Genomic DNA, 21,880 nt, shown 5'->3' with positions numbered 1-21,880 from the left:
AAACAACCCATTTTATTGATATTTCAGACAATTCACCACAGTGAGCATTGGCCTTTTTGAGCACTTTGTCCCTTTTCAACAAGGCCAATGCTCACTGTGGTGAATCGTCAGAAATATCGATAAAATGGGTTGTTTTTTTTTGTTCTAGCTGGAGTAGAACTAGCTGGCATTCTCTTTTTCAAATTGAAGATAAGTTGAGACATTTTAGAAGAAGTTATGTTTGTAATGTAGTGGGGGTGAGGACAATTGATTGAGCATGGAAACAATGCAAACTAGCCCAGCTTATATAGAAAACAGGACCAAGGCAAGCATTCCAGACATTGATTTTCAGCCTTGCTAGATGTAAATCAAATAGTAAGAAACAGCTGAGAGACCTACTAAATAGAGGTGATGAATACTGCACTGCCTTATTCACTCTCTCAAATTGTGGAATCACGGTGTGAATCCTTCACCGATGCAAGTTGTGCTAGGTGATGAATACTGAACTGCCTTATTCGCTCTCTCAAACTGTGGAATCACGGTGTGAATTCTTCACCGATGCAAGTTGTGCTAGGTGATGAACACTGAACTGCCTTATTCACCCAACTCAACATGAGGGTGCTGCATCCATGCCTGGCAGCCCATTCAGGCTCAACTACTATTGTGTCAGCCTGCAGAGTGGGCATGCATTGTGGGACTTGTGTGATGTGCCTTTGCATCAATGCCCGGCAGCTCATTCGAAGGGTATGCCTTGGGGGCATGTACCACATGCACCGTGTTACCTGTGTGATGTGCCTGCCAGGTTCTAATCTAGTGGACGTCAGTGTCATGCAGGTCACCATGTGGCGGTGCATAATAACTGCAGGGGCAGCCCCCACTCAACATGAGGGCGCTGAATCGATGCCCAGCAGCTTATTCAGGCTTAGCTAACAGAAGAGTATGGCCTTGCACTTGTAAGTTTGAGCAAGGCCAGTCGGAAAACTGCTCTCTTCCATGGCCTCTCAACCACGTGGATAAACCGCCACATGAAGAGAAGCACATGGTGCATCACTGGTTCCCAACAGGGACCCGCGCAAACTTCTTTAGGTAAGGTGTGTTGGGAACCTCAGCATAGAGGTGATGGTTTGTTAGCAGTTAATTGTATAGGTCAGCCTTGCACTTGTCAGTTTGAGCGAGGCCAGTCAAAACTCACTGTCAGCCAAGTCAAACATCGACTTAGGTGACGTAGGCTGGAGCTCATCCATTTCCGTAGCTAACGAAAACTTGACCGACCGCATGCTCCCTGACAAACGCCGACCTTCTTCCGGGCAAGCGGCCTTTGGCTTCCATTCTTTGTTTGAATACAACCCAATTAGATCTCAACGGTGCACATGCGATTAAGCTAGAACAAGAAGATAGAAAATGTCAGGAAACGTTTATTCGTCATACAACGCAGAGAATACACTGACTTGGATTAAATGTATAAGAGAAGCGCCCGGTATGTGGTGTAGGGAGTAGACATAATAGTTACTTGGTAGATTCCCTTTTTGGGAGCCACATCATCCACCTCGATGTCATCGTCGACTTGGTTCTGTTTATCAGCCAGTTGGGATATCCGCCGTTTTTTGGAAGGTCGATCGGTCGTCGATGGTCCAAGGATTTGTTGACCGTCCGACAAGCTACCAACATCGGCGAGGGTGAGCTGGTGATTAGTCATTGATAGGGGTAGGATGGGGGGAGCGGGGAGGGAATGAAAGGGAGGCGGATATGGTCGTGGTGAATCGAAAACATCAATGAGTGTTTGGACGCGTTTCAGAGACGATCATGAGAGATTGACTGAGTAGAGAATAAAGAGCCGGGAGTGGACACCTCTTCGAGCTGCATCAACGCAGGAGAGAGGGAGATTTCGCCGGCTTCGACGGAGTCTGCCAGACTGTGGGTTTCGCCACTTTCGAGAAACCCAGACTCGAACACTATATTAATTTGATAGATTAGGGTGTGCGATGTAGTCAACCGACATCATGTCTCCGGTCGACCTGTCTCCGATCATCATGTCTCCGGTCATCATGTCTCCTCTCGTCCTGTCTCCGCTCGTCATGTCTCCGATCGTCATGTCTCCGGTCGTCCCGTCTTGACGGCCCCGGCCCGGGCAGCTTGCGGGGGCGCTGTGCACAGCGCTGGCCAGGCTTGACGCGGGTGCCGGTGCGCTTGAAGATCCAGTCGGAATGTCTACTCGCCAAGCTCTTCAGGCTCCAGTGGATTATGATAATAGAGAGAGAGATGGGCGTACAGCTTGGAGACTGATTGGGAGAAGTCGACGTGGATCCGGCGGTCGTCGATGAGCACGCCGTCCATCTTGAAGTAGGCCCGTTCCGCGTCCTCTCGCTGGTCGAACTCGATGAATGCGTACTGCAGAGAATCCTGTGTCTTGGGGTCTTTGATGACTTCGCAGGAGGGGATGGGGCCGAAGCGGGAGAAGATGAGCTCGAGGTCTTCGGAGCGGGTGATGGGGTTGAGCTTGCAGACGAAGAGGATGTTTTCGGGCGGGGCGAGCTCGGCGAACGGGAGGTCGCCGACCATCTCCAGCGTCAGAGCCTGCGCGCGGGCCTCGCGCTCCCGTCGACGCTCCTTCACCTCACTCGGCTCCAGATCCTCGTCCAGCTCCTCGTCGTCTGCGTTTGGCGGCCTCTGGAGGAGGCGGCGAGTCGGCCGGGATCTCCAGTCCGACGGGGTCCGGGAACGGGTCGTCGAGCACCACCACGTGCCGCAGTCGGATCTCCCGCAACGGCCGGCCCTGCTCGTCCACTAAGGCCTCGTTGATCTGCTCCAGCCCCTCGAACCCCTCCACCAGTCTCCCAAACACCACGTGCTTCCCGTCCAGCTCGCTCAGCCCGTCAGATAGAACTAGCTCCCGCTCTTCCCCTCGGATACCGCCATCCCCAGCGTCCCCCGTCGGCTATGGTTGTGCGTCTTGTGGTGCTCCTTCTGCGCCCCCAACTCCACCTTGAAGTGTTGCTTTCCATGCTCATCACCCGCCCGCGAGCCGCTCGGCGGAAGTCGCGCCCAGATCGACTCCCCCCCTGTGCCCAGATCAGTCGGGTCCTCCGTCTGGGCAATGAAGTCTTTCTGCACTAAGAAAAAAAAAACCCCCCGAAGTTCAAACAAATCTTTGCTCTTTGTCTTCTCAGTCTAGGCTGAAGCTTACTCACCGTTGAAGAACGAGCAGAAGTTGTAGTAGTAGGTCTTGCAGAGCTTGAGGAAGCTCTCGCTCGTCTTCGGGCAGCGGTCGACGTCCAAGTCGAGCACCAGATCTCCCAGACTCGTCTACGAAGACATCGGTCAGTTTCTGGACGATGATGGTGGTGATGGGAGGACTCAACTTCGAACAAGACGCTCAGTTCGGTAAGGCGTTGTTGGGGCGAGGCCGGGGGGCTGAGAGGTTGGTCGGGTGCGACTCTAACTTAACACAAGTCCCCCCTGGTGGGAGCGCTGTGGCTGGCGGCGAAGCCCACCCTCCCGCAGGGAGGGACTTGTGCATTATCCCAAATTTTACGCGGGAGCAGAAAGTTCATTTGGCTGAGAGGTTTTTAAAATTTTTATAGCTCCTCCCCCAGCCTCTCCACCAATATGCCCTATCTGTACCCTATGCTACTTTTCTTTCTCTACATTTTGGTCTACTCAGATTTTTTCTATCCCAATCTGTTGACCTTTTCAAAAGATCAAAAATGCACAAGTCTTCCAAATGAGGCTCCACTTGTTTGGGACTCCAGGAGTTGTTTTTCTGGCTACAAGATAGATAAGTGGTTCAAATTCCTTGCAAGAACAGAACCTACAGCTCTGTGTATTCAGTTTTTCTATATTGGTTGGGATTTTTAGTGTAGCAGATCCTTTCTGCTCCTGCTTAAATCAAGACATAACTCATAAGCCTCTCCTGCGGAGAGCCCTCCGGGCGGGGTCCCCCGGACCCTCCGCCCGAGAGGCTTTGTTAAGCTAGGGTGCGACTGATGTGGCAGCCCAAACTTGGATGTCTTGCGCAGCTCCAAGGAAGACGCCAAGATAGCCTGGGTAGATGGAGAGGGCTAACTTAACTAAGTCCCTCCGTTTGTGGAGGGGGGACGCCGTCCCGCAGGGACCCTCCAAAGGAGGGACTTATACACTACATCCTAGTACTTAGCCTACTCTTTTTTGTTTTTTTGCTTTTTTTTGTATTATCGCTTGTACCTCCTCACTCTTAAGGAATAGGATAAAACTTCTGCGGAGCCATGTGACCGCGTGCTTCTCCTGCGTCTTGTACTATACTTATCAGGGATGCTGGATTTTCTCCCCATTTTTTATCTTCACAATGGTAAATTTTGAAGCGCTCGAGTCTCATGATACCACTTCCTGTACTGTGACCGGTGGCTTTCCACTATGTATATAGGTAATGATGCACGATTGCTCTGAGTAAAAAATATTCCAAGCCTCATCTATGGGGCCAATAGGTCGTCCAGTAACCCAGAGGAGGAACACAACCTTCCTCCGACTTATTGAACAGAGTTCTCAGCCAACTCGCAATGGAAAACAACGCCGATATCACTTCCGTCAAAAAACAAGCTGTCTCACTGCCAAAAAAGATTACAGGCCTTAGCGATGAACTACTCTCTAGCTACATCAGATTGGTTTCAAAGGACTTTTATCATGATGAACCCAAGTCTCTACAGGTACAAACTGTGTCTGCCCTTGCTCGTGGGGAAAACTGTTTTGTTCAAGCTGGCACTGGCTTTGGGAAGACCAGGATCTCGGAGATGTATTTTAAGCTGTTTTCAAGCCAAGTCATTGTCCTTGTGTTGAATCCACTGGATTCTCTCGGGGATGATCAGGTAATTATATTAGACATATTATTTCTTTGCACGTTTATGCTAGCTGAACATGTTACAAATTTACTTTCTTGGGGCGACAGGTGAGGGAGAAGCAGCTGGTGAACATTACGGCAGTCAACTTAAACAAGATGACGATGAATTTCAACATCATCAAAAAGATAAAGAATGGGGTGCTATGTACAAGACCGGGTGTGATGGGCAAGTCTGGTTGTGTTTAGGCCTTGCTTTACTGCCGCCGACTGGCTGAGAAGAGCTTGGAGGTCACGTGCCCTGTATTTGAGGTGTGGATTGGAAGGTTGGAGAAGATATGTAAAACCATAATCAGCCAACAGCAGCGCTTCAAAGCAGTTTTCAGGTTTAAAAAATAAAATAAAACCACTCTTACATCCAGTGCGAGGCTGAGACTTGGCAGGGTAGTAGAGCAGAAACAGATGGTCTTGGAACACTAAACAAGAAAAAAAAAGGTTGAGTGGATCAGCTTTTATAGCAATTGTGAAATAATGCCCTGCCAAATGCCAAAAAGAGTAGGGCGGGTAGGGGGGTATACGGCGCAAGTCCCTCCTTCGGAGGCTCGCTTCGCGAGGGGCGCTTCGCGCCAGCCAGGCTGTACCAGGCCCTCCAAAGAGGGGCTTGTGTTAAGTTAGGGAGGGCGGTGTTCTTCAGACGGAGCTGTTTATCTTCGAACTTAGCACAAGTCCCTCGCCTGCCGGGTTCGTGCGAGGCGCGACAGAGACCCTGCGGGGCTGCCTCACTGGGAGGCTTTGTTAAGCTTGGGTTATTCCTACAATCTTTCAAGCCCGTGAACAGTCCACTTTGTAATGTACACAAGAATAGCCCAACCGAAACCAGGGATGCCAGTCTTGGGAGAATTGAAACAAGCTATGTATCCCAAAGTTCAAGCACGATATTCATCCTACATCGTATTATAACCCCCCCTTTTTTGTTACATATGCTCGTCGCACAAGCCCAGTTGTGAGTTATTAGGCAGGTTATTCCATTTTTTCCTTCTTCTTCTCTACTGATAAACTCAGGAACAGGAGTTATGATACGTGGTTGGCACGTTGGATGGGAATAGGAAGGCATCATCTGCATTGTGACTCAGGCAGGACTGCGGCAGGTTGCATATTCAATATCGGCTGCACATGTACGCAGCACACACACTTCATCCCTTCCAGCCAGCAGTCAACAAGCGTTCCAGGCGCAGAAAATGTTCAGATCAGCTCGACAGGGAAGACAGGGAAGACAGGGAAGACAGGGGAAGGGGAACAGCACCAGGACAAACAGCCATCTCAACGAACCAACAACCAAGAATGCAAACCAGCAGGGCTCCGCATCAGCATCCAGAAAACCCAAACAGTCAACCGGAAACTCAAAGACGCAAGATCGGATAGATGAGCACCAGCTATATGACTACCAGGCCAACAGCCAATCGAGAGGAAAAAGACTGACTGCAAACCAAATCGACGACCACCGTCTCACCGGAGCTGGACCATCCAAAAATGGTGACCGGGATGAGGAGATCGATGACTTGGCTCGGATCGACTCCCTAGTCGAACGATGCCAACAAGAGAACGACGAGGGCTTTGGCTTTGTCAACAGCGACGACGATGAAAGCATCGACTCGGATGAAGCTGATGGGCAACTCGATCAGCCAAAGAAGAAAGCCAAACAGAAGCACAAACCTCAGAAAGTCTGTCTCTCCGAACTGCAAACAACAGTTTTCTTCTTCCTCTGCCACATCCGAAACTAATCTGACATTTCCATCCTCAGCGCCAAAATACCAAGGTCAGGTTTGCGGAAAGTGATGCAACAAGTGCGGCCGACGGATCTGAAGAAGAGGAAGAAACTGATTTGGATCAGGACGAATTTATCGATGCTTCCACGATGCTTGATATCGGCGCAGAAAGTGATCACGCATTCTCCGATGAGGAGGACGGAACCGATGAATCTGATGGTTCGGACCGATCGAGTGAGACTGATGGTTCAGAAGACCAAGATATCGATCTTGACGAACTCGAGGATGATGACGATTCCAGATTGAACAATATCGCTAAAATCGTCGATAACTTGGACTCTCTGACCGCTCAGAAGCGCAAGGAAAACAGTCAGGATGCCTCAGCCGATCATCCAACCGATGCTCCAGCTAAGAGACGCAAGCTATCACCCGTTCAGATCGAATCCCGCACCGAGGGTGAAATCCTACCTAGCATGTCCACCGGAGGCATCTTAGATGAGCAAGCCTCGGGTCGAGTCAACTTGGAAGATCTACTCTCAAACTTATCCTCAACACCGGGAATTTCGGAACTGAAGCAGTCTCTCAAGCCGTTGATCACGTCTAGCAAATCATCCAAGGCCGGCCCTATTCCAGCTCCCCTCGAAACTCGCCGACAACAGCAGATCGAACGTCAAGCTGCCTACGAGCAAACCAAAAAGGAAATGGCAAAGTGGGATCAGACCACTAAATTGGCTAAAGGTATCTCAGGACGAAACTCGGACGGTAAAAACCGATTTGTGGTGCCCTCCAATCAACTGTCTGCGGCCGACAAAGAGCCCGATGCAACCCGCTGGAACATGCACTTCAACCCTCTCAATAATTTGGAGAGTCAAGTGGTCGGGCTGATAGCAACCTCTCAGATTTCCAGCAAGAAGCTCGTCCAGGAAGAGAGTGACCAATTGATTTCCCAAGGACTCCTACCCGAACAGATCAGAGAAAAAGTTCTCGAGTCCAAGATGGCCAGAGAGCTGATGTTCAGGGCAGAGCGCAAAGCGAAACGAGTCGCCAAGATCAAGAGTAAAGCTTTTCGTCGAATTCGGAAGAAGGAGAAGGAACGCAAATCGATTTCCGGCAATGGCGGGCAAGAGCAGGATATGGAGTTCATCCAAGAGCTCGATGACATCGATGGCGGGGATCGGCTGCAGACGAGGACCGAAGAGATGGAACTCCAACGAGCGCGCGAAAGAGCGTCGTTGAAACATTCTAACCAAGGCAAATGGGCCAAGAAGGTGGCCGGCTTGAAAGGCTTAGGCAGTGATGCTAACACGGCGATTCAAGACCGGATCCGACGTGAAGAGCTTCTCAAGAAGAAAATCGCGGGTCGTGAAGGCTCAGATGATTCGGGTGGATCTGCATCAGATTCAGATTTCGACTCGGAGGGTGATGTCGACACGGTCAAGGCCCATGCACTCGAACAGCTCGGTAAAATTGATTCACAGCAGAACTCTCAAGATGGGCCGGCTCTCAAAGGTCTGTTCGCCATGAAGTTCATGCAAAATGCCATGGCCGTCAAGGAGAGGAAGGCCGAGGAAGCTAGGATCGAACTGCGCCAGCAACTGCTCGCAGATCATCCAGACGGTTCAGGAGAGGAGGAAGATCTCAATGGTGGGATGAAGGTCCAAGGAAACCCGGGTAGATTGGTTTTCAATCCGGACGTCGTCAGTAATCTCACGTCCATTTTCTTGGCTTTGGTTATCTATTTCTAACCGCAAATTCTTTCTTCAGTGCCGTCAAGCAGTAGGCCCAACCACAGCAGACAATGATGCGACTGCCTCCGATCAAGACACATCAACCCATCCGGCCCCTTATCGAACAACCAAAACCTCAGGCTCTCATCTCCGAGTGATGGCCGTTGAAGACAAGTCATCCAGGGAGGGCATGGCCAGCCTGTCTACCAAGCCCCTTCGAAACAAGACGGCAGCCGAAGAAGAGTCAAATCCGTGGTTGGTGGCGCTCGACTCGACCACACAGGGGGGGACGATCTCTCGGATCAAAGACCTGAACCCGAACTCGAGCAAAAACGCAGACTCGGTAGACGTGGTTGCGGAGAAAGCGAAGCTGAAAGCCGAGAAACGGAAGCGCAAGCAGACGAGTGAGCGGCAGCTTGCAACCGAGGATGCCAAAGTTGACCTGGACTTCACCGCTTTTCTGGGCGCAAAGACCGGCGAGGTGGGCGCAGATGCGCTCAAAAACATGCAGGATCTGGATGGACAGGACGCTGGCGAAGAGGACGCGGTGATCCGGAAGGGCCAAGCCGACTCTCAGGGACGGTCTGCGTTCCAGCAACGCGAGCTCGTCAAACAGGCTTTCGCTGATGACGGCGTCGTCGCTCAATTCGCTGAGGAGAAGCGGAAACAAGTCGAGAAAGAAGCCCCGAAAGAAGTTGATGTCACTCTTCCTGGTTGGGTAAGCTCACATCCATCATTCAAAACTTGTTTTTTTTTTTTTTCAGTTAAAACAAATGTGGGACTGACTGGGATGTTTTTCTATGATCGATAGGGAGATTGGGTGGGCAAGGGAGGCAAGAAAGCGAAGCATGCGAAAAAGTTTGTGAAGAAAGTAGCGGGAATCGAGCCGAGTAAGCGGCAAGATGCAGGGATGAGCAACGTGATCATTCTAGAGGGGGCCTCGACGAAACACAACGGGGCGAAGAAGCTGAGCAAGTACCAATTCAAGGATCTTCCGTTCCCGTACACCAACAAACACCAGCTCGACCTCAAACTCTCGCACTCTATCGGCCCTGAATTCAACTCTAGGTTGGCTCATCGTCATCTTACAAGACCTGATGTGCTCTCTAAGCCGGGTGTCGTTATCCAGCCCGCTGATAAACCGGTCTAAATGTGATTTGCAGCACTGTCTGTATCAGTTCATGGCGCTTGTTCAACACCTTCTTTCTTCCTACTTTATTTATATTTGCCATCTTCTTTAGTTGTTCACGAGTTCATTGCTAGATAAACACATGCACATAAACATAGATTGGGAAGGCAAGGAACCTATTCCAGGTCAAAATCAACACGTGTCATGGATGATAGTTGGCCGATTCTACGGTGTCACCCTTGTGTCCAAAATACCTACATGACTATGTATGTGCGAATCTTCTGATGCATAATTGGGCGAAAATGTGTTGAATGTCGCCATCTTGCCACCCATTTTAAGTTTATGTAGAGCTGGGGAAAATGTGCATACATCATCAGTCAGCTGCCAGTCCACGCCAGGAACAGAATATGCCTTGGCAGCTGGGAAGGGTGAGTGCAACTGCGGCTGTTCCTGTACGTCAGCTCTTGACCCCTCGTGGCCCCCCTCGGGCCCCCTTTGTGTGTCTGTATTTGAAGCCCGCGGCAGTCCATCTCCCCCCCTTTCCATCTGAAACTTCCCTCTCGATCCAGCCGATTCGCCATCCATCCAGCAGTTGACTCTCCATCTACATACCACAGCCCACCATGAAGACCACCTCAGCAGTGGTGGCCATCACAGCCCTAGCCGCCGTAGCCAGCATCCCCTCGGCTACGGCCGGCAAGCACCGCATGAAGCTCCACAAGATGCCCGCCACCTCCTCCGCCTCCTCCCAAACTATCCTCAACAACCTCCAATCCCAGACCGCCTGGGTCAGCCAGAAGTACTTCGGCGCCGAAGACGCTGCCGGCGGCCAGAAGTTCAGGTACGGCCATGCGTTCAAGGCGCCCAAGGAGGGCGAAGACGTCTCGATCCAGATGATCGAAGAGGCCGACCTCGCCAGCGTTGGACACGAAGTCCCTCTTAGCAGTCAGTCCCGAGTCCTTCCTCTCCCCCACCGACAGTCGATCTTACCATCTCGTCGCTTCTATGACAAACTTTCCTTTCAGACTACTTGAATGCCCAATACTTCTCCGAAATCAGTCTCGGTACTCCCCCTCAGTCATTCAAAGTGGTCCTTGACACGGGCGTAAGTGGCCCCTTGTCTTAGAACGATGGAGAAAAAAGTGTAGACCGGCTGATACTTCTTTGTTTCCCGAATCGTCCAGTCCTCCAACTTATGGGTCCCCTCTACCCGTTGCTCCTCGATCGCTTGTTTCCTCCACTCCAAGTACGATTGCGAGGCCTCTGAAACCTACCAGGCCAACGGCACCGAATTCAAGATTCGGTACGGCTCGGGTAGCTTGGAAGGTGTCATCAGCAACGATGTCTTGACTATCGGTGACTTGACCGTCCCGGACGTCGATTTCGCCGAAAGTACCAAGGAGCCTGGACTTGCCTTTGCTTTCGGCAAGTTTGATGGAATTGTCAGTCCATCTTCATCCAACTGACACATTGTCCTGCCTCCCAAAGTTCACGATCATTAACCAACGCCACCCGTTTCACAGTTCGGTCTTGGTTATGACACCATATCTGTCCTCCATACTACCCCACCATTCTACAAGATGATGGAGAAGAACATGCTCGACGAGCCTGTATTCGCCTTTTACTTGGGCTCAGCTGAGGGAAACAAGGCTGACCCCAACGGTGGTGAGGTCGTCTTCGGTGGCGTTGACGAGGCGCACTACGAGGGCGAAATCTTCTACGCCCCTGTCCGCAGACGCGGCTACTGGGAGGTCGAATTGAAGTCGGTCAAATTCGGCAAAGAGGAGATGAAGCTCCACAACGTCGGTGCTGCTATCGATACTGGTAAGCACTTCTGCTGGCTCGTCCGTATTGTCTGGTCTGACACTTATCTTAAAAACCGTTAACAGGTACCTCGCTCATTGCTCTTCCAACCGACACCGCCGAGATCATCAACGCCGAGATTGGCGCCACAAAGAGCTGGTCCGGGCAATACACCGTCGACTGCAGTCGGATCCCTGACCTACCCGACTTAACATTCAACTTCGGAGGCAAGGAATTCACGATTACTGGCGAGGATTACATCCTCCAAGTCCAGGGCACCTGTATCTCCGCGTTCACCGGTCTTGACGTGAGTATCTGTTACCAATCCTCCCATGTGTTTCATCTGACCTCTAACCCCGTGTGTTTTCCTCCGTGATCAGATGCCCCCCAACATTGGCGAATTGTGGATCGTCGGCGACGTGTTCCTTCGTAAATGGTACACTGTCTACGACTGGGGTCGGGATGCCGTCGGATTCGCCAAGGCCCGTTAAGAGTCGCATTTCTCAGAGGCCACAGCGATCTCAACAAGGAGTCCTTTCTAGGAAAACGATCTGATCACTAAGGTCCATAACTTCCTTGTTTTTATTCATTCATCTCTCTCTTGGCTTGCTACGCTGCATCTCTCAAGTTTTTATTGTCACTTGTTGTTGTATCACCGGTTCCATCCATCCATCCCTGAAAAATCTTATCGTCCTCATCTTCATACTCTGAAGCGGCTGTGCGCACCATTTACAAAAAAAAAAGCTTGCAACTGGGTTATTCACGCCGACATATCCATGAATACTTAGTCCAAATCACAAAACCTCTTCCTCGGTATCTGCTACTCCTACATCTTGTTAGCTTTTATTTTGCTGGGTGAGGTTTATGTTGATATGCATGGTGTATGGCTTGACGGATGAAGGTTGCCTAACAACTGGGGTACTTCCGGTTGAGTCTGCAGTCCTACTTCTGGTTGAGTCTGCAGTCCTCTTGGAGTTGCATAATTCCCTAACTTAACACAAGTCCCCCCTGGTGGGAGGCTCGCTGTGGCTGGCCGCGAAGCGGCCCCTCCCGCAGGGAGGGACTTGCGCGTAATGTCAAAATTTTGGCTGGGAAAGAAATCACAAATGGCTGGAGGGAAAATATTAAGCCTCAGCCAGCCTCCCCCTCAGGTCCTGTGGACCTGCCCCAGAGCCAAAAGATACTTCTGGACCTCAGCTTTCATTTGGCACAGGTCTCATCTCCTCAATCCAAACCATTTGCACTGTACTAATGGTTTAAAAATAAAAAAACATGAAGAAATGTAAACTAAGGATGCGCAACCATCATGCCTGGTGGATCCTGGATCCGCAAACCCGCAGATCCTACACATGTAGTGTTGCATTTTGTTGCATATAGGAAACTCAATTGTGCATATTATCAGAAAATCCGAAAATGGATCTTCAGAGCAATGTAATATCCTTCAGGGTTCCTTTGACCTTCAAAACGGATTCCTTCAATCAGTTTTGGAGCTTTTTGCTGGTGAAGGTGCGCATCAGCACTGCCAATGAAACTGTCTATTCAGTTTTTTTTGTACATATTTTGCTAATTTTTAAATAATTATTTAGTGGTTTTGGGGTTGAATATCCTTCCTTTCCCTGCCAGACTTCAGACATTAGGTGTAAGCCTCTCCTGCGGAGAGCCCTCCGGGCGGGGTCCCCCGGACCCTCTGTTCGAGAGGCTTAGTTAAGCTAGCATAATTCCCTCCCAAAATGTGGAAGATTTGGGCCCAGGAGGGGCCTTGTTTGGTAGGTTTGCTCTAGATCTGTTTCTGCAGTTTCTGTAGACAATGTGAAGTCCTTCTCCTGGTGGAATACTTGCTGTGTTGGTGTGGTGCTGGCTCTGTTTACAAAGCCACCCCCCCCCCCCCCCCCCCCCCCCTCTCAGATCAAAGTTTTGTTGTGATTTTTGAAACAAATTTCATGAGATCTATGAAAAGAAATGACTAGAGAAGAAGAAAGGAATACAGGGTATGGAAACTAGACTTTGGGACTTTGACAGACATGCATAAATTAATCTTAAACACTATCAGAATTTGATGTTTATCAGGCTCAAGTAACAGAACATTCATGATTTTTGGGATGAGAACAAAAGGTGCAAACTCCATCACAATGGTGATCAACTTAAATCTGACCTAGATATGTTTGGAGTTTGGCGCAACAAAGTTTGAAATGTGCAAGAAAGAAATAGTTAACCTTTAATTTTGAACATTCTCTTGATGAGTTCATTTTGCTTTGCATTAAGATTCAATGGATTGCACCAAGGTAGCAGCCTGGACTCTTGGATTTTGGGGAAAAACCTTTGACAGAAACGTTTGTAAAAGGCAAACTTCTGAGAAATTTGGTCAAATGCATCAAAGAAAGTTTCCTCATTGTGAAAGACTGTGAAAAATTTTGTCTTGTTTCTTTTCTTGTAATGATAACAAAGAAAATTGAAAGCTGTGTCTGACCATATCAAATGGTTTTTGATAGAATTCAATTTTTTATCAATATTGATCTTTCTTCTAGTGTCAAATTTTAAAATTGAGCTGTAAATCAAATCTTGAATACTTCTTTCTTCCTGTTCAGATTCATCTTCTTCCAAAGGACTGCTACCATCTGACACTTTTCTCCTTGCATAATCTTGGAAATTGCTGAGAAGATTAATCAGTTCATCTTTCATCTGATTTTGCTCTTCCACAAATATTGAATCTTTGGGTCTACAACCAAACATTTCGAGGAATCTTGAGTTTAAAATCCAAGCCATTTCATAGAAACTTTCCAACCCAAGTATCTTATCATCAAAATATTCAATATCTGAAGATCCAATATAGTTTTCAATGAATCTCTTTACCTGAGGAACAAATGAGCTTGAATTGCATCCTCCCATAAATGGCACAATTTTTTGATCTGCTTGTTTTTTCAGGAAGGGAATAATATATGCCCATTTTGCCTGGATTTCTCTTGTTATTGTTTGGTGGTGGATAAAAAAGTTTGTTTCTCTTTTTTCCTCCTTTAAAGGTGTTTCCAAATTGATCTTTTCAATATATCTGTTCAGGTCAGGTGCAGCTTTGGTAGGAAAGATCAAGTTATTTGAAAAATCTTCCAAAGCTTTCAGTTTCTCACAAACTGGATCCTTCCAAGGAAGGATTTCAAATGAGGATAATCTGGACACCCATTCTCTTTCAGCACTCATTCTTGATAAGAGGTGTGATGATTGGATCCTTTTGATTTGTGACAAGAACCTCCCTTCTGTTGGAAATAAGATAGTCCATTTATCTTGATTTTTGGTTTTATAGTATGAAGCTAGTAATTTTGTCACTGCTTCTGTTGATAATGATTGGCTTTCAGATGTTACACCTATTTTTGCATTCCTTTTTTTATTTCCCTTCCCAATAAGATACAAGCACTCTTTGGAGTTCTGTGATTTGATAGCTCTTTGAAGAAGATAAAAAACAAATCCAAGATCAGATTGAAACCATGGTTCCATTCCTGTTTCTCTTCCAATTTCAGTTGTTTTTCTTCTTTTAATTTCATTTTCCAAGGTAATCAGAGCCCATTCATGTACTAAGAAAGTCTCCAAGAGACACTTTTCTAGATCTAGATTTCCAAGGCTATGAAGAAATCTCAGATTTAAAAACCAAAGGGTGTCTGATAGCTGTAAGAAGAGTTGTTTGATCTTGAAATTCTCAAAATATTTTCTTCTTAATGAAGGATAATCATTCTTTAAGACTGTAGTTACCTGTGAGGAAAATTTAGCAACAAATTCTGAAATTCTTTCCTGGTATTTCAACTTCAAATACTGATCATGTGGGTTTGAAATATAGATTGTCACTCCAAATATCCATGCCCACATCATTCTAGGCTCAACATTTGAATATAGTTTCTTTAATTGGTTTTTTGATAAATGTTTGGCTGAATCTCCACCTTCATTTGGGTTCAAAATAATTGAGCCAGGTTTCCTCCTAGCAATATCAGTTTGTTGATTGATGGTACTCTTGCCTTTGAAAAATCTTTGAGACTCCATTGAATAATTGGAGGATAAAATTTCAGGCTCACTTGGAACTTGTGAAGTGGTGAATAAATTTGCATTTTGCTCTTGACAAGGTGATGTTTCAGCCTCAGCAAAACTGCTGGTAGGTATTATATCTTCTTTAACACTTGGAGTAGGCACATCTTGGGGAACAACTGTGATAGGATTTGAATATAATTTTTTGTTTATTTGAAGATCATGAATTGGTGTGCCTTGTACATGGCTACCTGTAATTTAGAAGATCAGAAATCATCTGCAATATCTATAAGTTTTGATTTTCTTATAGATTGCAAGAGAAAAATAGACGGAGATAATTTAGGGAGACTTGCCTAGTAATTTAACATTCTCCTGATCATTGAAGTGTTTCAATGCCATCAAACCCTTGGCTGAATCCAAATGGGCCAAAGATATTTTTTGCCGTTTATTGGGTTGATCTGAATAATTGAGATCTAAGCAATTTCATACCATGTCAGATTTCATTGAACTTCTTCCAAGCTATATTTCAATAAAAATTTTTACTCTGTGACCCAGAGCTCTCAGAATCATCCCAATCTATACCACTCAAATTTTCAAGCTTTTTTGTGACATGGCTGTTTGCATAGGAAGGACTTGAATTTTTTTTACTTAATGGATATGTCCTGGGAAAATCATCAGTATAATCTTTGATAGTAAAATATTGATTTTTCCTTATTCTGCTGTTACTTGTAACCTCTGGATTATTTTTCTGAAGAGAAACCTCTAACTGGTTGGGCCATGGAGGTTGCACAAACGTCTCTGTGACAATGTGGCAATGGTAAGCTCACATGTACTTTTTTTTTGAATTCCAAGGAACATTCTCACCCAAGAAGTTATTGTTGTGTATGCTGTTGGAGTATGGAGCTGGTGTAACAGCACAGTGGCCTTCAAGTCCTTGATTGTAGTCATCCCAAAATGATGGTCCTTCTATGATGATGCCAAACAACATTAAGAGATGAAAGTTAAATTGGATCAAGAAAAAATCTTCCAACCAAGATTAAAGAACAGACCATAACCTATGTTTGTGTGACTTGACCCTACACTGCTTCCAAGCTGGTGGTGTGTCAAGCTTTGATCAAACATCAGGTGGGAAGGTTCTTCAATTTGACAATTTGGTAGATGCATTTCTTGTGAATGTCTCCCAACAGCTGAGTTTAATATAGGTCCCATGTGGCTCATAATCTTTGAATCTGTCATATTTGGATCATATGATTGAAGAAAACCCTCTAACTGGTTAGGCCAGGGTGATTGCTCAAAATTCCCTACAAAATACCAAATCTCAATTCAATCTATTCTGATCAATCCCTATCCAAGGTGTAATAAAGCACTCTAACATGATCTCTCAAAAGCCTGCTCCCATTGGTTACCAGACAGAGTTGCTTGACCAGAGAATCCTGCATATCAAGAAGGCCAAGTTATAATGGCCAGCTCAAATTTGTGTTATTTTTAATTTGAGCTGGGATGTGAAGGAAAATTCTCACCCAAGAAGGTCATCTCTTTGTGAGGTATATTTCTGTATGGGGCTGGTGCAACATCATAATGTCCATGAAATACTGCATTGGATTCATCCCAAAATGACGGTAGTGCTATGATGATGCAGAACAACATCAAGGAGTGTAAATTAGCAGGTATCAAGAAACTATCCATCCAAAAATAAATAAACTACAAACAAGAACCGGTGTCCGCGTGGCGCCATCGAGGAATGCCCAATGACTGGGTTGAAGATACTACTCTAGGGTTAATGAGGTCAGCTGTGTGGCCCAATTGTTTGGGTGTTTCCTCCCCTAAGCCATCAAGTTTACTTTGTTTGAAAGAAGGTACAAAATATTCAATTGGTCAGTTTCTGGGTAAAAGATGTCATGAGGAAATCCAGAAACTCAACCAATAACCGGATTTGTGTGATCCTGCCGGGTTCAGCTCACCCACTTCTCGCAGGGCAAAATGTGATTTGACTAGAGGGACATATAGGCCACCATGAGCTAGGATGACAAGCGGGGTATTCCACAAGACTTTCATGGCTGAGTGTTTATTTAATATTTCTGATAGTGATTAGAAAAAAAAGTGTGAGAATAGGTTACCCGGCAGTTGTCCTTGCGGAAGACTCCACTGCGGTTGTCCCCTACACCACAGTAAACTACGAAGTTCACACAAGTCCCTTCGAGGAGGTCGCTCTGCCTCGGAGCTCGTGCCTCTTCGGGGAGCCTTAGTTAGGCTCGAGTAAACTGAATATATGATACAAGTGCACAGGGATCGGATGATGGTATCATTGATGCTGGGCGCAGGTCTTATCAGTGGCAGCCGTGAATCCGCATCTCCCACAGCAGATTTTCTGTTTTTTTTTATTCTGTTGACTGATAAATATTTACATACCGTTGATTTTCAAGATCTCAAGAGGTGGTTGTGCACTATGTGTTTATGCATCAAAGTTCAAACACCCAAAATGCGGGACGGCGTCCCCCCTCCACAAACAGAGGGACTTGGTTAAGTTAGGATGAACGGCGTAATTGGGTGGGTTCTTCGGCGCTAACTTAAGCCCAGTTGCGAGCCCCACCCCGGCTCCGGCGCATCAATCAGCCAAACGTTTGACCCCCTTCGGGCCTGGGGGTCGTCCACGTCCATCGCTCTCACCAAGCCAACAACCAAGTCGCCGACTCGCCACTCGACAGATCCCTCGCCCTCAGCTAAAGATCCTTCCGAAGGTATTACGGTCGAGCTCCACGTAGAAACTCAGCATGTCTAGCGCACACAGGCCAACATGGACCCCTGCTGTAGGAAATTTTCGCCTCATTTGCAGACCAGATGTTGCCTACCAAGAACTTACCATTCCCTCTGAGTACTCTATAGATGGGGAAGGACGCACGGATGAACACGAAACAATACAGCTCTCGAGACATTGCGGGACACACCAAGCTCAAATATCGACAACCAGGACAAAACAGTAGAGATGACCTGGCTCGTCGTGATTTGAAACTCGAACTTGAAATTGCAGAACGTGAATCTGCTGCTAAAAGACGGCGCGCAGCTGGATTATTACCGATCAATGAAGAAAATAAAGCCAGTGACAACCAATGCAGTACCAAGTTGCTAGAAGGTGGAACCGATGAAGAATCAAAATCCAAACGAAGGAAGATTCTCGAGGAAGCGTTACTTGCTGATAAGGATGACACCGAAAGCGATGAGGATTCAGATGATGACAAGAGAGGTTCCAAGCGACATGGCAAAGGAAAGGCGACATCTGCGCCCTTGTCCAGTCACAATGGAAGCGATAATGGTAGGGCGAACGAGAAGGGTGGCGTAGAGAGCGACGATGATGATGATGACGATGATGATACCGATGACGATGAGTCGGAGACTGCAGAATTGTTGCGAGAGCTCGAAAAAATCAAGCGTGAACGGGCTGAAGAGAAAGAACGCCAGGTTTGTGCGAACCAGGCAAACGTTTTTTTGGCCGCTGTTGATTGGGCATCTTGCCATCCTTTGGTTCCAGGAACGCGAATCAAATGCTAATGCATCTTTGGATAAAGAAGCCGCAGCGGCCGTTGGAAATCCTTTACTAAATCTCAAAGCTGCCCTGAAACAAAACGACAATCTTTCTCCGACCAATTCGGTTTCAACCTCGTCAAACAGTTTCTTCGTCAAACGAAGGTGGGATGATGATGTCATTTTCAAAAATCAGGCTCGTGATGTGAACGAGAAACCAAAGAAGGAATTCGTAAATGATCTTTTGCGAACCGAATTCCACCGAAGGTTTTTAAAGTAAGTATTTCGATTTTCTCATACTTTTTGAACTCTGGTGATGCTTAAAGTTGATATTGTCTGCCTACAGAAAATTCATTGCCTAGAAGTAACCACACACATGTTCTTTTTACTTAGTAATCTTACCGACTGTGCAGCATTGTACTACAAAAAGTCTCTACTACTTCTCCAGCTGATCGTTGAAGAAATCGTACTTGTCAGAAAAAACAACTAGGGTGGCCCTCACATTGCTGACCCAAACCTACCTTGAGCTTTAATATAGTATATTCCGGTCTACCAGCGAGAATTTATAGCTTCACATCTGACAGATGAATGCATGAATTGATTGGCCTGCCAGCAGTTGATTTATCAGGCAGGTTGGTCAACCCCCCCTCTCACTCCTATTTCCACCAAACGGCTTGCGACCTGGCGTGCACGCCGAACCTAGGGATGTAAACGGGTCGAGTTCGGGTCAAAAAATGGGGCCCAAACCCATTAACCCAACTTGAACACCGGGTCGGTCGGGCCGGGGCCAAAATGCAAATCTACTGCCTTAACCCGAACCCATTCATGATGAGTTGGGTCTAGGTTGGGTAAGAGTCGGCTTCATCGGTCTTGTCACTTGTCTTTGATTGCTTACTGCCTATTCTCTGTAGTTTCCATTTCAAATACCTGAAGTTATCGCGTCTTTATTCTCTTCTCATTTCTGCTCTTCCTTCTTCCTTTTTCTTTTTCTTCCTCCTTCTCTTTCTATTACCTCTTTCGCGGCACCTTCTGTTTTTCCAGACTATACATGACACATAGTAGATAGATAGTGCGTTTTTTTTTAAAAAAAAAGGGTCGGCGGGTCTCGGGCCGACCTGAGCTTTTTTTTGTTGAGGCAAGCTCAGAAATGAGACAGTTCATTCAGAGGTCAAGCTTGGCAGCTGTTGATACAGTTTTTTTTTATTCGAAAGATTGTAGTAAAAATTTCAACTGTGATATTTTGTCCCTCTTTCGCTGTTCTTTCGGCGGCGATAAAAGTTCGCACCTGGAACTGGGGTTTGAACCCAGGTTACCAGGAAATCTTCCTCAATCGGCCACGTACGATCAGAACCTGGTGTCCTAACCACTAGACGATTCCAGGCGTGAAACCAGGGTTCAGTGAATCAGTACAATATACTTCTTGCGAAACAAGTCAACATTGTCTTCATCTTGTGTTGAGTTTGGTTTATCCAATTGTGTTTGATTAATAGCTGTGGAATCTGGATTCTGTGTGCTCATGTGTTGTCTTGATAAGAATTTGCTAAACCAGGTAGAGTGTCTTTTGATACATATATGGTGTTCAAAATTGCATAAGATGTGTTTACATAACAGCATAACATGTGGTTTTGGCTGGGAGATGTCAGTGTACATAAAACTTAAAGTGACATCTCCCAGCCAAAATTGCAGCTTATGCTGTTATGTATAAGAATCCCATGCAATTTTGAACACCATAATACTAGGGGGTTTCACGATCTAACTTCTATGTAATTTGGCGAACTTAAAAAAGTCCCTTGAGACTTTGGGGCTGAACTCATGAAGCAAGCCTCCGTCAGGAGGGACTTGACCCTAGCTCCCCAAGCTCGCATAGCAAGAATGCAATTTTGGGGTAAATATGTACATGTAACTAAGAATATCTTGTAACTAAGAATCCCTTAGACTTGGGTAAAGGTTTTGTTGAAATTTCACGGTATTTTCTCTCCCCTTTCCTCCACCTGTCACTCATTCCTTACCTCCAGTAGAACATTCATTTTCACACCTTCTGTCCCACAACCTGGCCCCTGTTGTAAAAGAATATAGATCCAATGCTTTTATCAATGGTGGGTAGTTACTTTACTTTACAATATCTGCAAGATTTTTGTAAAGTAACTACCTGCTGTTAATTTTAATAAGATTATGAAGAACAAATATTGATTTCTTTGTTAGACTCTTCTCTATGTGTAGATACAAGTTTATGTTATGCATCAGACAAGGAAGATCTGTTTACCTAAGAGCAGATGGCTGAACGCTATCTACTGGGATAAGAGACAATGAGACGATAGAATAGAAACCCTAGCGCAACTGGAGTTGCAGGATTTGAATGAAGTAACTTGTCAGTCATCACTCTTGTCCATTTCCATAGGTTGGCAATTTACCCTTACTTAAGATACAGCCTTTCTGGCCTTTTGTATCTGGGTTTATTGCTTGTAAGCAATACAGCAAAGGAGTGTTGCAAATTTATCTGCAAGAGTTTAATATTGCTTTGACTTCAGCTTTCCGCTAGCTTTCATCTAAGTACATGAGCACTCTTACCAATTTGGTCTCCTACAGGATGAGTTGAGACTTGGTGTGCTCTGACTGATCTACTTTGACTTGGTCTAAGAGATGATTTTTGATTGAGCACTAGCTACAATCTTCCTTTGATCCTTGATTTATATAACCACCGCTTACCTTTGGCGCTGGTTGTTATTCTCTCGGATAGAGTTCTTGGGCCAGGAGTTTCCTTGAGCCTAATCTTGCTACTCACAATGGTTGTACCTATGCGCATCAATAAGATGGTTTCAGTTTTCACAACCTTGCGGTGCTGATTTAGACTGCAGAAGTGCTTTTGCAATGCTTACCAAATTCCGCGGCTGGTTTAGATCCTGGCACCTTTCTCAATTTATGAGATTGGTGCTGTTCACCTAGGCGTGTATTCTCACAAATTTTTGCACCATTATTGTTAGCAGTAATGCACAAACAGTGGAATCACATGTAATGTGACGAGCCTCTTCTTTTGAGGCCTTTACCAGTAAAGTAACACGTTATCCAGAGGATAACACATTGTTGAGCAATAAAAGGCCAAATTTGCCCTATTTTGGCCTTATGTTGCTTGTTACCTTGCCCAATA

General features: G+C 46.4%; 4 protein-coding genes across 4 annotated transcripts; 3 read left to right on the top strand and 1 right to left on the bottom strand.

Annotated features, from left to right (window-relative positions):
• Positions 1 to 1,432: 1,432 nt before the first annotated feature.
• Positions 1,433 to 5,909, bottom strand: PtA15_10A48 (uncharacterized protein; the record flags this gene model as incomplete). The annotated part of the gene is made up of 8 exons (XM_053160670.1): positions 1,433 to 1,660; positions 1,977 to 2,187; positions 2,249 to 2,646; positions 2,687 to 2,914; positions 2,962 to 3,089; positions 3,168 to 3,282; positions 3,339 to 3,390; positions 5,878 to 5,909. 8 exons carry the CDS (start codon positions 5,907 to 5,909, stop codon positions 1,433 to 1,435), a joined length of 1,392 nt encoding a protein of 463 aa, XP_053024184.1.
• A 115-nt stretch (positions 5,910 to 6,024) lies between these two features.
• Positions 6,025 to 9,429, top strand: PtA15_10A47 (uncharacterized protein; the record flags this gene model as incomplete). The annotated part of the gene is made up of 4 exons (XM_053160659.1): positions 6,025 to 6,507; positions 6,588 to 8,249; positions 8,317 to 8,997; positions 9,091 to 9,429. The coding sequence occupies 4 exons, from the start codon at positions 6,025 to 6,027 to the stop codon at positions 9,427 to 9,429; spliced, it is 3,165 nt and encodes a 1,054-aa protein (XP_053024183.1).
• A 602-nt stretch (positions 9,430 to 10,031) lies between these two features.
• On the top strand, positions 10,032 to 11,702 carry PtA15_10A46 (uncharacterized protein; the record flags this gene model as incomplete). Its single annotated transcript, XM_053160648.1, has 6 exons — positions 10,032 to 10,353; positions 10,434 to 10,513; positions 10,593 to 10,850; positions 10,932 to 11,232; positions 11,298 to 11,518; positions 11,592 to 11,702. 6 exons carry the CDS (start codon positions 10,032 to 10,034, stop codon positions 11,700 to 11,702), a joined length of 1,293 nt encoding a protein of 430 aa, XP_053024182.1.
• Positions 11,703 to 17,987: 6,285 nt separating this feature from the next.
• Positions 17,988 to 19,097, top strand: PtA15_10A45 (uncharacterized protein; the record flags this gene model as incomplete). Its single annotated transcript, XM_053160637.1, has 4 exons — positions 17,988 to 18,023; positions 18,100 to 18,672; positions 18,743 to 19,011; positions 19,082 to 19,097. 4 exons carry the CDS (start codon positions 17,988 to 17,990, stop codon positions 19,095 to 19,097), a joined length of 894 nt encoding a protein of 297 aa, XP_053024181.1.
• Between the last annotated feature and the right edge of the window lie 2,783 nt (positions 19,098 to 21,880).

The sequence above is a fragment of the Puccinia triticina genome, chromosome 10A (genome assembly GCF_026914185.1).
Source record: "Puccinia triticina chromosome 10A, complete sequence".
In the NCBI taxonomy this organism is placed as follows: Eukaryota; Fungi; Basidiomycota; class Pucciniomycetes; order Pucciniales; family Pucciniaceae; genus Puccinia; species Puccinia triticina.
The sequence above is the reverse complement of the archived record's forward strand: the minus strand, read 5'-3'. Positions and strand labels throughout refer to the sequence as shown.